We start from the raw sequence: 18668 nt of genomic DNA, 5'->3' as shown, positions 1-18668 counted from the left end.
CTTCCTCTGTTTATGGGTTTCCTACAAAGGGATAAAGAAGGAGGCAACTTCCAAAAGGGATGTCTTCATGAGAATCCTTGGGGCCAAAGGCATTCCATTTTTATTTTTGTCTATTTAGATAGCTACCACAAGAGTGTAGAGGGAGGATTGTGGTTTACTGACAGACTACAGCTTGATGTTAACAACTGTGTCAGGAGAATGGCACAGGTGGGAATTGAAAGTGGCTTAGAACAAAACCTGAAATAATAACAGAAAGGAGAGGATATGATGAAAGGATGCAACCTGCCTGTTGTCGGGAAAGGAGTACAAAGGGAACAATATCTTTTCTTTCTACAGCCTTATCAAAAAAAGTCAAAGCAATTGCCATGGGCACAATTTTAGTTTAGTTGCATTTAACACAGTTGCCTTTATTACAGAAAATGTTTTCAAAGTATCATTGCTAAAGGAAAGCTTGTATTACAGTTGCTGAATGTTGTGCATTAGCCTGCACACTACACACAGAGGTGCTGTGATCATGAATAAGACAAACCTGGCTTTAAGAAGCTATGATTAATTCCCCTATTCAAACAAAAGGATGCTTGCTAGAAGCTGATTTTTTGTTTGTTTGTTTAATTTAAACATTTAATTCATGTGCAGTACTAGGGCACTTTTTCCAGACAAACATTCTTAGACCATGGTCTTCCCCTTTATAGAAAATTACTTAATTCCTTGAAAGATAATGCGCTGAAAAAAACCTCCACTATGAGATGCAGGGGAAATCTCTCTGATGGTACAGGTGGGAATGAGTAGAACATTTTGAGCCTTAAAAATAAGGACAGAATTGAATGCATTTAGTTTTACAAAAATTTTAATTTTTTTATTTATATAAAAAAAATGCATCACTGAAAATCATTTTGGTGGCATGGTTTGAGGAATATTTGGGAGCACAAAATAGCAGCTGGGTTTACCTGAATCTCGGGCTAAGAGGGGCCCAACCCTGGTTTACTGTGTAACTGTGTTACATGAATCAGCTATTTCCTTTTTTCTTAGGGCTATTAATAATTTCATATAATTTATCATTAGCATTAATAATAAAGGTACTGGTTTATTGATACATTGTTATACTAAACTCCAATTCGAAACAATACTTTAAAATATTAGTTCTGTTCCAATTAATGATTGGAAAACAGGTTTACAGAGTATATGTCTATTCAATTTCTGTAACAAAAATGTATTTGGATTAGACATATTTATGCCTCAAGTTTTTATAAGAAAATTTATAGAACATGGTGAGTAGTTGAGGAGCAGACACAAAGATAAAGTTTTAGGCACAGAAATGCATCAATAGTGCGTTAATTTTATTCCTAATTAATTTTAACTGGGTATAATAAGGTTTTTCTAAATTCAACTAGTAATATATAAGGGAATATTATTAGAAAAATAGAAGATACTGTGTTCAATCAGTTTTTATTTTTGCTTGTTATAGTTAGGAGTATCATCTTCTTCCTAAATTCAGCACAGGCAAGTCATTTTTGGATTTTCCAAGCTGGATAATCTTTTGTTATTTACTGCAATATTCTGTTTCTTTCTAAAGTTTTTCTGCCTATAAAGTTTCATGGCTTTATTTATTGAAAGAAATTATTTTCTTTGCCTGCACTTTTCATATAATAGCCTATTATCTCCATTATGGTATTATTTCTTAATTTCTCTTTTTGAAAATGTATATTTTTTTAAAATTTTCAACTTTGGAGGATACTTTGTACTATTGATTGGATAATATTAAACTCTAAGCGAAATTGTCATCCTACCGAGAAATCAACTAAAAATCTTTAAAGCTCCATTATAGCAATATTTGTGGAGTTATATTGTGCTTCAATATTGCCTGACAGAATTAAGGTTTCTTATATTCCACTCTCAAATATTAATCAATAGAATGTTATCTGACTCATTAATTGTTTTAATCACTTTATTTTTAACATTTTAATCATCTTCATGTCATATGGTTCACTTCATTCCATATTTTCATTTCTTTCCCCAGCATTTTAATTCATCCAGAATTGATTTTTATACATACTTTTGGTTTAATTATCACCCTTCAGTTACTCATTGAAGTGAACTAGAAGGAATAGAGAATTGGATTGTCACTTTTTGTTTTAATAAGTGCAGAAGCAATAGATGGTTCAATGACTGATGCCAAAGCTTAAAATACATATTCCCAAGTGAAATGGATAACATTTATTTAAAAAAATATAACAAGAATTGTATATATTTGTCTTATAGCCTTTATGTGCCATCTAAATCATACTAATATGAAGCAAAAAAGAATAAATTAAAAGTGTATCTCAAAGTATTTTAAAATAACCATAATGATAAATCATCATCATCATCATCATCATCATACTAATAACTGGATATCTACTATTACCTTAGGACCCAAAGCCCCTTAGACTTCATGAACAGAAAAGTATGGGGGCCAAAAAACATACTGAGGGAAATTTATGACATACGTCCTAATGCAAGCTTCCTTAACTTCAGTGGGAATGAGATTTCTAGTAAGTCTCTCTCAGATGTGCAGAATTATACTTGGCATATATCCTGGTGCCATGCCATATATCAGTTTAAAGGTTTAAAATTGAATTTGAAAGTAAGTATAGCTCCATGTAAAACATATTGCAACAATCCAGTTGTTTGTTTAATACGTCATGCATTGCTGTCATCCAAACATCCTGTTTCAAAGAGGTCTGCGATGCAGCAGCTAAAGATGACTATGTCCTTCCCCTACTGCTTAATCAGAAGACATGAATTATATATCCAGAAGGACTTCCAAGATATAGACTCCCTCTGTGACCCTATCAACAGATTATCAACTGAAACTACCTATTCCAGAAGGATATTATAATTAGTACTGACTACTGATGGACTCAGAAAAAAGCAAACACTTCATCCAGGGTCCAATGTAGGCATCTACAGTACTACAGTGACTAATTTTGTTTCTCTCCCATGTCTGGGCCTGAATTCTAGCTGAAAGGGATTCAGATAATCTGTTTCTTCTATAATCCTCCACAACTTATTCCTAGCAACCTTCTCAATAAATTTCCCTATATAAACAAATAGTATTGATATATTCAGATTATTAAGTAAAGTGTAAGATGTGAGATTAACACAAATTAGGTAGGTGTTAGCAAATTAGGTTTTGCTAAATCTGAAACACAATGACATATTGATTTTTTCCCCATGAAAATATCTAGCTAGCACATTTTTATTCTAAAATAAAAACATAAACAAATGATCAATTCATGTTTTGGGCATTAGTATTCCAAAAAGCATTTCCTAACTTGCATGAACACTTTGTGCATTGTTTATATCAAATGAATAATGCAATTACCCAACACATCTGCAAAAACAACAATTTAAATTTGCAAGACTTAAATTTGCAAGAGAATGAAGAAAGAGCGAGACAGAATTTGGATTTTTGGAAATTATTACGGTACTATATCAAGGAAAAACATTCCAAATAATATTATTTCATATAATTTTGTATTTTTGATATACAAAGAATTTCTTACCAATTAAAATAGTAACGTCCAGTGATATAAGTGCAAATACATACACCTTGCTAAACAAACATTTCAGATTTTAGACAAAGATCATTATTACTAAATATACTCATTTTATTTCTTAAAATATTACTGGCAAATTAAATACTTGAAGAAATGTTTAGAGAAGATTTATTTAATCTATACTCACACAAAGATATGCAATGGTAAAATACCTCTGTTACATGACACCATTTTAAATATAATTGAATACCTGTTTAAAGAACTCCAGATCCATCTAGTGGAATTTTGTTTTATTACATTAACTTTGTACCAATTTGTAAAAATCAATGGTATGTGGAAATTAGGGATATCAAGAGTTCAGACTAAAAGCCTTCAATCTTTTGTACAGAGTATAAAACAGATAACGTACACTAAATCATTCTTACTATGTTTATTATATATTATATTCAACCAAACAAGAAGTTAAGACTGACTAAAAATGTGTAAGAGAAGCATTAGAAATCCTATAGAATAAACAGATATCTTTAAGAAAACATATAAAGTCCAATTAATTAACTAGCTTTAAAAATCCACTTTCTCCAATAAAATATATAGTATATTCATATCACTGGTCAAGGCCACCAATATCATTCTGGTGCCAGATATAATTGTAAATTCCCTATTATTTCTCCTTAAGATAAATCTTTTTGTACTATCCTCAGCTATGTTAAATCTCTGATCAACTGATTATGGATCCATATGTACAGATGAATACAAATATGTATCATATATTGGAATAATATATTCAGATGACAATAGCCATTTTATCAAGCAATTTGTCTCTCATTTCCTACACTTTTTTGAATCATTTTACTGCCACCTAGCATATATATATATATAATTACTGATAAAATGTCTCGGTAAAACACTTAATATATATGTATACACACACACAAAATATCACTCAGGCATTATCACAAAATCTCCAGAACCGTAGAGCCTACAAATGTGAAATTTGGCACATATGTTCCTCTTGGCTTATAGGTGCTCACTAAGAAAGGATTTTTCGAAATCACCATCAGATCATTAGTATTTCTTATATTATTATTAACACACTCTGATGCTAAGGAGTCAAATGTTCTACTCCTCCTCCCCACCTGAAAAGAACGCTGTTCCAACTGCCAGCTGGGCATGGGTGTGGCCAGCATGTGACTCATCCGGCCTGCGGGCTGGAAGTTTAGACATTCTACTCCCTCACCCCACCTGAACGCTCTGATGCTAAGGAGTTAGACTGAGGGAGAGAAGGGGAATAAGATAGGAGAGGCCTCTGTAGGGCAAGCCTGAGGGAGAGAAGGGGATAGGAGAGGATCAATGGGGCCAGCCTGAGGGAGAGAAGGGGAGAGGAGAGGCCGATGGTAACTATTCATTAATTTTCAAGCTGTGTCTATTTATCAAGCCCGATCACATAGTTTTGTAGCAGAGCACGGGTATCCAGCTAGTTGAAAATATTACAAATATAATTAACACCTTTCTGGTTCACTGCTCATTGCTGTTATAAAATGGGCCTCAAACTTTGTTTCTGGCAAGTTGTTTCAGGATTCCTATCTGCAATAAATTGATAATATTAATAATTGTTTTACATTGTTGTACTTATGTCAAGGATTAACACCGTACCAGAATATATTGATCCTGGATTGTTTGAATTATTGAACTTTCATTAGTCAACAAATCATGGCTTATTTTTTCTACTTTGAAGCGTTGGTTATTAATTCCTTTTTTCTATTTTATTTATTTATTTATTTATTTATTTATTTATTTATTTATTTATTTATTTATTTATTTATTTTATTTCTATACCGCCCTTCTCCCGAAGGACTCAGGGCAGTGTACAGCCTGATTAAAAGCACAAAGACAGACAAAATTTAAAAATAATTAAAATTATTAAATGATAGGCCCAATTATAAAACCCCAATTAAGATCCCATATTTAAAAACCAATTAAAATCTTTACATTGATAGCCCAGCCTGGCAGAACAACAAGGTTTTGAGGGCACAGCGAAATACACGGAGATCAGAGATTTTACGAATTTCTGGGGGCAGTTCATTCCAAAGGTTAGGGGCTCCCACAGAGAAGGCCCTCCCCCTGGGTGTCGCCAGCCGACATAATTTGGCCGATGGCACCCTGAAGAGACCCTCTCTGTGGGAGCGAACTGGCCGGTGGGAGGTCACTGGTGGCAGAAGATGGTCTCGAAGGTATCCAGGTCCAATGCCATGGAGCGCTTTAAAGGTGGTAACCAACACCTTGAATCGCACCCGGAAGACCACTGGGAGCCAGTGCAGCTCGCGCAGGAGGGGTGTCACATAGGCACAACGAGTTGCGCCCATAACCACCCGCGCGGCTGCTTTCTGGACCAGTTGGAGCCTCCGGGTGCTTTTCAAGGGGAGCCCCATGTAGAGAGCCTTGCAGTAGTCCAGTCGGGAGGTGACAAGGGCGTGAGTTATCTATTATCTATTTCTAGTATAATTTTTCATCTCAGCTTCATCCTGGCTTATCTAAATTTAGATTTTCTTATCGATAACCTGGTTGTTTCTGTACTACGTCCAAGGCTTGTATTATCCATAGAATTCAAGGAGATTGACTTTAAAAAATTTCCTCCATCTTTTCCATCTGCAAGTTGCTCATCTATTTTGAGTCTTCCTGATAAAATAATATATCTTCCACATCAAGATTTCAGATAATATTCTGCTTCTGTTTTGCATGGAGAGAAAAGTTTTAAATGACTTATGTAACACCAATGAAAGATTAAAAGCTGAACTAGGATAACCTAAATCCATAGTAAAAATGATAAAATCTTAAGGATCTGCACAAAACAGAATATTTATTGCATATTTATTTCACTTAATAAACACTAAATAAAACTAAAATAATTAATCCCAAATTATTTTTCATTCATGTTTCATTAGCATCAAACATGCATTTGCTACATTTTTAATGCCAGAAGTTGGTGAATGGAAACTATGTTTCTAAATTATATCTGGAAGTATAGAGAATATCAGCAGCTCATTAAACGATCATACATGTAAGGATGTATATGCACATTTCCAGATTCACCCAGAAAGTCCCTTCTTTTTTCTTACCATGTCATTCCATATCATTTTGCAATCACAGGGCACAAAAGAGAAAATTGGATATTAAATTCTAGATTCTTCCTGTGCATGAAGTTGATGGTTATAAATGGCACAGAATCACCAGCTTACTCCTCTGTGAGTGGCAAGGAGTAGGCTGCAGTGAAGGAAAAAACAACTGTGGATATTGTTTTAAAGGGTGCATATCTGTCTATTTAAGTCATCATGTAACCTAACCATAATAATAGCTAGAAAATCATAGTCTATATGATAATTTTCCCCCAATAACATTAGCGATAAATTATAATGTATGTTGCTTTAATTTGATTTTATTCATATGAACAAATACTAAGAATGCACCTCATTGTCAATGAATAATAATTTAAATTATTTCAACTTATATTTACATATATTTCAACACATCTGTTATTTAAAATGAACTTTGTATCTGGAGATTTCCAAAATATAAATGTCAATTAAGCTTACTTCCATTTTGAGGAGACAAATAAATATTTAAAAAATTAAACTAGCTATCCTAAGAGAGAGAGGAAAAAAGCAGCCAAACTGAAGGTTACGTTTTCACTGAAATTTTGAGAACCTTGATACTCTCATTTGAGTAACAAGATTTCTTTTCAGAGTTGGAAATGAAATATGTGTATCACTTCAAAATATTTGATGGAAAGTGGCATATACTGTAAATGTTTTAAATAAATATAAAATACATATCTTAATCTGTTCAGTGCTCCACATTATTTCAACAGTTATTAGTTCATTTTGTAAAAATAAAATAAAATTTATAGTGAACACTTTTGAGAAATCTCTCCTTTCACTCAAATGATATGATTCTTTCATGCATCCTACATGACTTTGCACATCACTCTGTACACATAGAGTGTACCTAACAGCTTTCCTCCTACAGATATTATTTGAGTGACACTAGAGGTAGGAGTGCTTATCGAAATTGTTCACATGATGAGAGCTCTGTTTTTAATGATTTCTGAATAGGGCTTAATTGCATTCAGTCTACAATGGATAGTAGGTGAGTCTTCCAGAGAATATTAAAGGGAATAAGGCCATTAGAAAAATTAAGAAAAGAGGAAAGGTGGAATTGTTTTATTCAAGCCTATGAAAATATATAATAAGCATCATGGCAGAGTGGGTGAGAGAGATTAAAATTAGTTAGTTGAGTACTGTGAAATAATAAAAATAAATTCTACTTGAACACCATTGGCATTGACAAAATCACCAGCATCAATTGCAAAAGGCAACTTTACTTGGAACAGCTTACATCTACCTTTAAAAAAAAACCTTTAAAAAACAAACAATAACATATCCCTATCTCAGGTCCTTGGGAAGGATTCAATGTGTAGATAAAAATGCCAAATCCAGCTGACTGTTCAACAAATCAGATTAATAATAATAAGAACTCTCTAAACTATATTACATAGATATGTTCCTTAAAGAAAGGAATTGTTCTTTTCTGACTTCTACTGCTTCTGAGATAGACAGACATCTAGACAGACACATACTGCTCTGGTTTGTATTAACCAATATGCATAAATAATGTTTTATATAGCACAGTGTTTGTGTATACACTGGGTTGAGATCCTGCAGGATTTCCAGATCCAGACAGACAGGCATGTGCTGGCCAAGAAACCAGACGCTGTGCTAGTAGACAAGGAGCAGAAGTCAGCAGTGGTGGTAGATGTAATAATGCCAAGTTACAGCAAAATCAAGAAGAAGGAGTATGAGAAATTAGAAAAGTACCAGGGCCTGAAAGAGGAACTTTATACTATGTGGAAAGAATAGGCCAAAGTGATCCCAATGAGGCTGTGACACCAGAGCTTGGAAAATGGCTCTAGCAGATCTCAGGAACAACATCAGAGCTTTCTGTCCAGAAGAGTGTAGTACTAGAAACAGCTAAGATCCTGCACAGAACTCTTACATTCCCAAGCCTTTTATAGAGGTCCCGAAATTGAGAAAGACACATACTACCCATGGGGGTGAGAAGAGAGATTTTATAATAAAAACAGAAAAACAAGAGAAAGAAAAAATGTCCTTTATAACTGCTCCAACTGCTTCTGTTGTAGGCTGTCGGATGCCTAGACAGGAATTGGTCCTCCTCAGTTACAGGGATAAATAAATTTTGTTTTAGGTTCTGATATCTGGAAGAATAGAATAGAATAGAATAGAATAGAATAGAATAGAATAGAATAGAATAGAATAGAATAGAATAGAATAGAAGAGTTGGAAGGACCTTGGAGGTCTTCTAGTCCAACCCTCTGCTTAGGCAGAAACCCTACATCACTTCAAACAAATAGTTATCCAACATCTTAAAAACTCCCAGTTTTGGAGCATTCACAACTTCTGGAGGCAAGTTGTTCCACTGATTAATTGTTCTAACTGTCAAGAAATTTCTCTTTAGTTCTAAGTTGCTTCTCTCCTTGATTAGTTTCCATTAGTTTGCTTCTTGTCCTGCCCTCATTGGAGAATAGCTTGACTCCCTCTTCTTTATGGCAGCCTCTGAGATATTGGAACACTGCTATCATGTGTCCCTTAGCCCTTCTTTTCATTAAGCTAGACATACCCAGTTCCTGCAACCGTTTTTCATATGTTTTAGCCTCCAGTCCCCTAAACATATCTGTTGCTCTACTCTGCACTCTTTCTAGAGTCAACTTCTTTTTTACATTGTGGCAACCATACCTTTTAAATATCTTTTTAAAATCACAACTTAAGTTATGATTTCAATGTTTATTAATATGGATTTCTAAAAAAATCATAGTAAGAAATTTGCCTCTGATTAACTGTCAATAACTCAGGTAACTGGTATATGGATGGTTATCTACAATATGTGGCACATGGCTGTCTTTGATAGAACCACATAGTATGTTACTACGAAAGAGTTAAAAAGATATTCAAAGATGTTCAGATGTGCTGTAGGCAGTACAAGTAGTTGCCTAGGGCAACAAAACATTTAGAGACTATTTATTTTATCAGTTTGTTGTATGATGGATTGTGTGCTATAGAGGGAGGCTGTTTTAGCTTCTTCAGAAACAGTAGAAACTCTATATTCAGCCTAATTTTTTTAGCCCTTTTTCTAAATGAGTGATATCCTTCAGGGTACCCAAATAGCAAAATGTATGAAAATGCATTAGGCAGTACTGTATATCAGATTAATTCATTTGTGGAACAATGACATATTCCATTAAGATATTTCTAAAAAAGATACTGTGTTTGGAGACAACTGGGAAACAGGAACTGTGTGCAAGAATGAGGATATTGTTATTCAAGCAGAAAACGTAAGGCATCTGGAATACTCCATTTTGATTGCTAGAGCGTAATATTGCTGCCAGTCAATGACCTAGCATAATTTTTCAGTGTTACATTTTTCCAGGAAAGAGAAAGAAAAAAATACTGGTTGCATACCTGTAAACTCACCTGTTATTCTTCAGTCTTTAAAAATATACTGTATAATACATTTCAGAAGAAAAACAAAGGAAACAGAAGAGGGATCAAAAGATACAGTGAATTGTTTGTAGGTCCTGGTAATTGATAAGAGGTGATATTAAATTCCCTTAGTTTTCATTTTATTTAGATTATTCCTTTAAATGTCTTCCTATCGCAGTGTATTTATTTGTGAAATGGGAAAATCTATCATGTATACAGGTCAACTATATGGGTCAGCAGACTAATCTGTTCAATAATCTTTTTTTGTTCTACAGTTCTGCTGATTAAGAAAGAATATATCTAGTGCAACTACTCCATTGAATAAATCAACAACAGCAACATATAATTTCAGTAACTAGAATGATTACTGAATGACTAGAATTGGACTAGCAGACAACAAAATATAAATAGTAAAAATAAAAACAGATATAACACGTTTCCCCAAAAATAAGACCCTGTCTTATATTTTTTTGAACCCTGAAATAAGCGCTTGGCCTTATTGCCATGCCCTCAAAAGCCCGATTGTGCTTATTATCAGGGAATGTCTTATTTTGGGGGAACAGGGTAGCTATACCACCAATGCTACTAAATCACAGAAAATTCTACAAATAATAGAACAAAATAAAACAGAACTGGTTAGAGAGCTACAGGGAGCAACAATAATTTAAAAAAAAATCTAATGGCCTACATCCAATACAATACAAATGCACACAGAACAATAGGGTTTTTGTTCCCCACAAATCCCCCTTCCCAAATATGATCCAGCTGTATAGAGAAAGCTGTTAGCTCCAGACTGGACTAAGCCACTGGGCAATGTGGCTTAGAAAAAGCCATGCCACTGGGCAATGTGAACTTCAACTGATGCAATGTCATGATACAATGTCATAATCCACAATGTCTACCATATAAAACAATGTCAGTTCTTTTATTTTATTTTTATTATGGAAAGATCCCGCAAATGGATGTCTTGTATTGTTTTACATCTAATTGATATCCTTAATAGCATACAGTATATTACCAAATATCTGTTTTCATTTAATTTATTTCTATACTCTGAAACTGTGTCACTTGGAATTGGGACAGCTAGTTTTCTTTGAATTCTTTGTATCAATAAAAATGTTAGGGAATGAGACTAAATATTTTAAACTATTTTATTTCTTATGTTTATTTATTTGGAAGGCTCTAGTCAAACTTATTTCCAAATTAGTGTACCAGAATTTCAAACTAGCTGCTTCTAATGTACATTGAAAAGCTGGTATACCCTGTCTCTTTCACAGCATTTAACCACTTTATTCACATTACTTTATCCTAAGAATAGCCTTAAATGCAAACCCCCAAATGTGCTGAATTTCCACGAAGTTCTTTTTCCAGGAAGAAAACAGAGACAATATGGACAAAATGGGAATTTTAGCTGCTTTTTCGGTCTTTGTAGATTAACACAAATTTGGAAGAAATGATATACCATTCAGTACAGCACTCTGTTGGTATTAGCTTATGATATATTGAAGAAGCAGAGCAAAACTAGCCTTGGGGGCTTGCTCTTTTTAATTATCTCTACAATAATTTTCTTTAAATAAATTTATTATAATGCAACACAAGTTTTAGCTATATAATAATCTATAAAACATATACATATGTGAGGTTCTGTCTAATCAAGAAAAAAGAATCAAGTTCACATAAAAGTTTCTTTAAAATATAACAAACATGTGTTTTAAAGTAGTATGCATCTACGTATATTTCTCTTGTCCTCTGTATTCCTTAGCAGTGGATTGCATTATAATATATGTTCCTATTTCTTTTATATGTAAAAATATTTGAAAGTTTTGAGTTCTTTATACATTATTTCATATTATTCCTATATTGTCTTTAAAGAATTGTCTTTTGAAATCGTTATTATAACTGATATTTTTCAGACTCTGTATAAAGATCAAGGTCTAGTGGATAGATTAATTTCACCTATAATTATCTCTTTAGATTTAAGTTGCTTGAAATGGGAGCATGTTTAAAGGAACAGTTAGGTTTGGATTTGATTCTAGTAAGGAAAAATAAGATTTCTAAATATGCTGATAGAAAAAAAATCACTTTCTTTAGCACTTTTAAATGCAAGTCAATTGTTCTTTCTTTAAATCTTCAGTTAAATAAATCAAGAAGCAAATAAAAATAAATTTCAGAACACATGTATCAGGAGAAATTTTAATTTTTTAAAATTCATGAATAAGCACAAACAAATGTATTTTTAATAAATGGTGAAGTAAAACAAAAAAAGCAAACATTTTGATATTGTTTTTTAGACCCAGCTTCAATAGTTTCATGTTGTTTACATACAGATGCATATAACCACAAGTTAGGCCTAATACAAATGTGTAGCACAGTTGCCCCATCACTAGTGCACAATTTGAAATGCTGAGGATAGATGTCTTTTGGCTTAGACACTTTTAGAACTTAATTTTTCTAGATACCCTACGATAATATAGTATTTATGTTTAAGAATTACAGACAAATGTCCTTAACTATTATTCCTAGAATCTAGTTTCATTTTCTTCTAGGCATTTGAGGGATCAACAGTCTAATTCATGCATATAATAATGGGTTTTACTGTCTTTTGGTTTTGGAATCTTATGACTTATGCTGGTAGCGGTCTCCTACTGCCCTTTTTCTCTGTTTATGATTTTTTGTTAGATATATATATTTTACTTTTTGTATAGATGCTTAAGATAGTGTATACAGTACCCTTCCTCCTTTTATTTCTTCACAACTATTGTCCCACCAAATAAAATAGTTTGGGGTGAGAGATAATAACTGGCCCAAAATCACCCATGGAGATTCTGTGACTGAAGGAGGACTTGAACTAGGGTTTTCCCACTTCCATTTCAATACTATTCCACACTATACTGGCTCCCAATGCAAAGCTCTGGATTTATAACCACCACCAAAATCCTGAGAATCTGAATTGCCTGAATGTAGAATGTTGTAAATTCTTTAGATGTCATATTATTTCTGCCTAAGAATATAGGTGAAATACCATAGAAAATGGGGAAATGTGATAGCAGTTTAGATATGATTGTATGTTAGCATATTCGCTTAAAAACAAAAGTAGAAAGTTGTATATTGTAACATTTTGAAGTGTAACGATGATACTCAAGCAACATCATCTGAGAACCAGTTTGATATAATGGCTAAAAACCATTAGAATAGAGGTCAGGATATTCTAAGGTTTAGTCCTGTCTTAGGCAGCAAAGCTAGCTGGGTGACCAGTTACCTTCTCTTATACTCAGAAAGAAGACGGCAATAGCAAACCACTCCCAAAAGTCTTTCTAAGAAAAGTAATCCAGGCAGATTCCAGGAATCAAGGTTGATTGGATGGCTTATATGAGGAACTATAAACTAACCCTGTAATAAATTGTTAAGTAATAACATGATTCATCATAAATGATTCATTGTCTGTGTGATAATTTCCCCATACCTGAAGAAATATCTGAAGTACAGTAAATGAAAAGAATTAATTTTTGGTACTTAACCTGAAAATATCATTTGGGATAATTAGGAGAGTAGTAGCAAGTAGAACAAGAAGATTGCTTTTTCCCCTTAGGTAGTTACATTTATTCTCAATAAATCAAAAGTAGTATTTTTCATAAAAGACGTTCTCCAGGCCAGAAGAAAAGAGCAAAATGCATTCTATCCTCATTTAAATACATTGTCCCCAAAAATTGAATAGTCATTTCTTTCAGGAGAAAAACTTTGATAGAAATGATAGACATTTTCTAGTATGCCATAATAAGAGCCTTGGTAGTACAGGGGTTTAAGGCACCCTGTTATTAAGCTTATTAAGACCAGCTGCCTGCAATTACTGCAGGGTTCGAATCTCGCCAAGGCTCAAGGTTGACTCAGCCTTCCATCCTTTCTAAGGTAGGTGAAATGAGGACCCAGTTTGTGGGGGCAATAAGCTGACTTTGTATAAATATACAAAAGGATGAAGGCTATTGCTGAGCACATTGTAAGCCTCCCTGAGTCTTCGGAGAAGGGCGGCATATAAATCAAATTAAAAAAAATAAAATGAAAAATAAACTGGCATACTAGAATATGATAATAAATTTATCATATTAATATTAATAAGATTTCCCTAAAATTTCAAAAGAGAGACACAAAATAATACTATAATACTTTCAAACAAAGCCAATACAATCTGTATGACTTATCACTAAAAACAAAACTGTTCCAATTAAAATCCAGATAGTCCCAATAAGTTTGTTTTTGTTTTGTTTGATAGTTTGATATCAACATAATGTTGCTATTGTATCTCTGAAATTAGTCTTGGAATCCACATTTAAATTTTCAACTGAATATTATTTGAGATACCAACTCTTATCTGTGAGTACAATCATTGGGCATACAAAATAGTTTCATTATATATGCCTTATTTGTATGCTTATGTAATATGAAATCAAATATTTTACAAAGATGTGAGACAATTGATATACGGTAATAATTGCTTATTAAAAGCAATCATGAAAAGAAAATAATACTTTTATAATTGTATTTTTTGTTTTCTTATACTGTTGTAAAATGGCAACAAGAAAGTGTTTTAGGTGACAAGTGTGCAACAGGTCTCAGTGTGAATATGTTTGTGTGCAGCTAAAAGTAAGCCAGTTGTGTGAACTTGGGCCAGTTAGTTTCTCTCAGCTCTAAGAAGGAGGCAAAGGCAAATCAATTCTGAAAAATCTTGCTAAGAAAAGTGCAGGAACTTGTTCAGGTAGTCCTCAAGAATTGGACATGACTGAATGGGAAAAAAGGATGTGACATTGGAAAGCTGGGCTAGCAGGAATAGCCTAGTATATCTGCTTAGGTAGAAGAAGCAATTCTGAACTGCTGAGCCTCAGCATTTTCTGAACACAGATGTCATTAGCCACATTATGTTGAAAAAGTAAAACATTTTTCATCCATTAGAATTACAACTGAGATATTTTAAAAAAGAAAGAAATGCATCAACTTACGTTAATTAATTCAATATCCCATATTTTCTTTACAAGATCCATTGATGTATAGCCATTTATCAAAAAGGGCTTGATATAATCTCCCAGTTCCAGAGAATCTAGCCATTCTGCTACAGAGGTGGGGTTGTAGCCATCACTGCCTGTCTGTTTCATCTGAAATATAAAAATATTCAAAGTAATTTTCAAGTGTATTCTCATTATTAGATTTGTTGTAATAAATAAAATAAAAAGAACATTACATCAGAATATTTAAATTAGAAAAATACTAAAATGTACTTCTATTATAATACTTCTTAAATTTCTTCAATTTGCATATTACAAATATTTCTTCATATTTGTAATATGCTCTAAATTGCATGACCTTGTGCCATATGGTGTAAAATTATACTTAGCATAGATATGGAATTGATGCATACAAACATACATACCAGTAGTGGGTTTCAAATCGCGTCACTATTGATTGCTCGTGGGCGCATGCGTGCTTGCATGCGCAGAAGCATCCAGGTGGGTGGGCGGAGCCTCCCTTCCCCCGATCCAGGGTGAACCGATAGCAACCCATCACAGATACATACACACCAAAGAGTTCATGGTAGGCAACTGAAAGAAGTTTTCATCTTCCCTTCCTGTGTATGTTGTCAAATACATTTATATAGAATGTTGTCAAAATAATATGTCTTTTTATAGGTAGTCTTCAACTTTCTATATGGAGTCTGGGAGATCACCTTCAAAAGGTGGAAGAAGGTGGAATCCACCCTGAGGCCTCCATACCAAAAAGCTGTGTAATGCCATCCCAGAAGCAGGCACCATTTTGAGAGCAAACACAGTTCTTAGATTGTGAGAATTGTGGTCATTTCCAAAATGGAACCCACTTCTGCAACAGTGCCATCACTCTACACAGACTCTAAATAGAAAGGCTCTGTGGTAGCTTGGCTGCTTCTTCCTGAAGGCAATCTTCAGAAAGGAGGGGGGAGGAGGGTGTGAGACCCAGCAAGGCAGGAGGCAGTCCCATGGCCTCTGGGGACCCAGCAAGTCTGAAAGCAGACCACAGAATGACTTAGGGGTGAAGGAGATGTTGCAATGCGGGCCTAGGACAGGCCTAGGTCCCAGGACATCCTCAACTCCTGAGGTCCCTGTACTCCACTTGCAACAGGGAAAGCACAATTTTTGATCATTAAGCAAGACAATCACATGAGCAACTCACTTAACAACAGCATGACTTACAATTGGCAGGATTCATTATGGTCATAAGTCGGGTTCTACCTGTACTTCCTACATGCATACATTTCTATCCTTAATTTATTTGCTTATTTATTTAAAACATTTACATTCTGCTTATAAAATATATCTACATTACAATGTAAATAAATTAAAAGCAAAGATTAATCTTTAAGGATACAGGGGGAGGGCAGGATAGATTGGGGGGAGGTTGTACTTGATCAACCTCCACCACTGTGTGTTTCCCCCATTGAACTGGGGGAGCCAGGACTTTAAGCCTTTATGAAAGGGGCCAACCTCACATTGGGGGACAAGATGTTCCAGAGGCAGGAATAATAGCAGAGAAGGCTCCTCCTGGTTCCCACCAACCAGAATAATCAGGCTGATGGGCCCCATAGCATGCCTTCTCTTCTGGCATGAGTGCAATGGGCCAATCCTAATGGAGTGAGATGATCCCTCAAGTAATGTGGACTCATGCCATGAAGGGCTTTAAAGGTGATCAGCAATGTCAGGGCGCTGATTAATCCCATTCTGCCTTTGGGATAATTGCACCTTGATTAAGAGGAGTGGATCGAGACTTTTCCTTGCCAGCATACTTTAAGAAAACAAAACCCGAAGATATATCTTCTAATTAAACTCATTTATTTGTTATAAAGAAAATAAAACATCTCACTAACTAAGAAAATTGCTACATTTTTGCAAAAGTTCGTGCCGGCTATTTCTCAGCCGGACGTCTCTTGGCAGAAGAAGAAAGGAAAGATGTGTGAAGAAGGAATGTGGGTGGATGACATGCGTAGTTTAGCTTACTGATAAGGATTCTTGGCAAGCTACGGAAAGTCTGATAGTCCAGAAATGAGAGCTCAGCTGGTAAATAAAACAACGCAGTGACAATCCCCTTCTTTTGCCAGTTGAGCAAATATCAGGTACATCATCAAATAAGGCACATCTTCTTACGCAGATACTCGTGTTGAGCTGCTGGAAGTGGTTTGTTGAGCATATCAGCAATTTGATCATGTGTAGATACATACTGCATTTTAACAAACCTTTTTTCACTAAATGTTTTATGTTTTGATAACGGATGTCAATGTGTCTGGACCTAGAACCTGTGAAATGTGATTCAGAAATATAAACCACTGATTCATTGTTTTCCATCACGGTAATTGGTCGGATCGGGTGTGTCCAGATATCTGTGACTAAAGCATCAAACCAAGTTAGAGAATTACATGCATCTGAAACACAAGCATATTCAGCTTCAGTAGATGAACAAGAAACAAAATTCTGTTTACGCACTTGCCAATAAACAGGACATCCATTTAAGAACATCATATAACCTGAAGTATTTTTACGTGATTTCTTATCACTTGCCCAATCAGAATCTGCATAACAACATAATTCTGCATAATCAGTATGTGTTGGTTCTAACAATAACTTCATGTGTTTAGTGTATTTTAGGTATCTCAATAATTTCTTAACGCATGTCCAATGAAACTGTTTTGCCTTACCTACGTGTCGAGACAAGAGATTAACACTAAGTGCAATGTCGGGTCTGGTCCAACTACTAATGAACAACAGTGACCCAATAACTGAACGATAAAGTGTTTGATCCTCGAACTCAGGACTTGCTTCTTGTGTCAAGTTGTGAAAATCTGTTTGCATGGGTGTCTTTGTTGTGTTAGCATCTTTCATGTTGCAATGATGCAAAATTTGTTCAATTTTATCTTCTTGTGAAAGACTAAACCCCTTCTGTGTTTTTTCAATCTGAACATCTAAATAAGTGCTAATGTGACCTAATGATTTCAATGTGAAGTATCGCTGCAAAGTTTTGGCAAAAATTTCACTCATTTGCTTATTTGGACCAATATAAACAATATCATCAACATAAACAAGAACTATCTCATATGCATTGTTAGATCTTTTTGTGAACACACACTCATCAGTTTTGGACTTAATAAAGCCCATTGAATTTAGTTTGTCAGTAAGACATAAATACCACATTAAACCAGACTGTTTCAGACCATAAAGACTTTTGTTTAGAAACCAGGTATCCCCTTCTTGCTCTCGGAATCCTGGAGGACTTCTCACGTAGATCTCTTCATCTAGGTCTGCATGTAGATAAGCCATGTCAACATCGAACTGGAAAACTTCTAAACCAAAAATAGTTGCAGTTGCTAAAGCAATTTTTACACTCTCAGTTCGGACTGTTGGTGAATAAGTATTTGTGTAGTCCTCAGGATAACGTTGAGCGAAACCCTGAGCTACAAGTCTGGCCTTGTACAATGACTCACCATTTGGCTTCTTTTTGATTCTGTAGACCCATCGAGTGCCAATGACCTTTTTGTTTGCTGGAGGTTTTGCAGGTGTAAACACTTTAA

At 34.5% G+C, this 18668-nt stretch overlaps 1 protein-coding gene across 23 annotated transcripts in view; it reads right to left on the bottom strand.

Moving 5' to 3' along the window:
- The window catches only part of ANKS1B (ankyrin repeat and sterile alpha motif domain containing 1B), a 301097-nt gene that overhangs the window by 83376 nt on the left and 199053 nt on the right, over positions 1 to 18668 (bottom strand). For all 23 annotated transcript variants that reach the window (XM_034402922.3, XM_034402923.3, XM_034402926.3 and 20 more), the window contains one exon: positions 15082 to 15234. In XM_034402922.3, the coding sequence (XP_034258813.2) occupies positions 15082 to 15234 (153 nt within the window). The remainder of the gene's footprint in view (positions 1 to 15081; positions 15235 to 18668) is intronic.

Source organism: Pantherophis guttatus, chromosome 7, assembly GCF_059756535.1.
Source record: "Pantherophis guttatus breed Tessera chromosome 7, ASM5975653v1, whole genome shotgun sequence".
Taxonomy (NCBI): domain Eukaryota; kingdom Metazoa; phylum Chordata; class Lepidosauria; order Squamata; family Colubridae; genus Pantherophis; species Pantherophis guttatus.
Note: the sequence above shows the minus strand (reverse complement) of the source record. Positions and strands in the feature narration are given on the sequence as shown.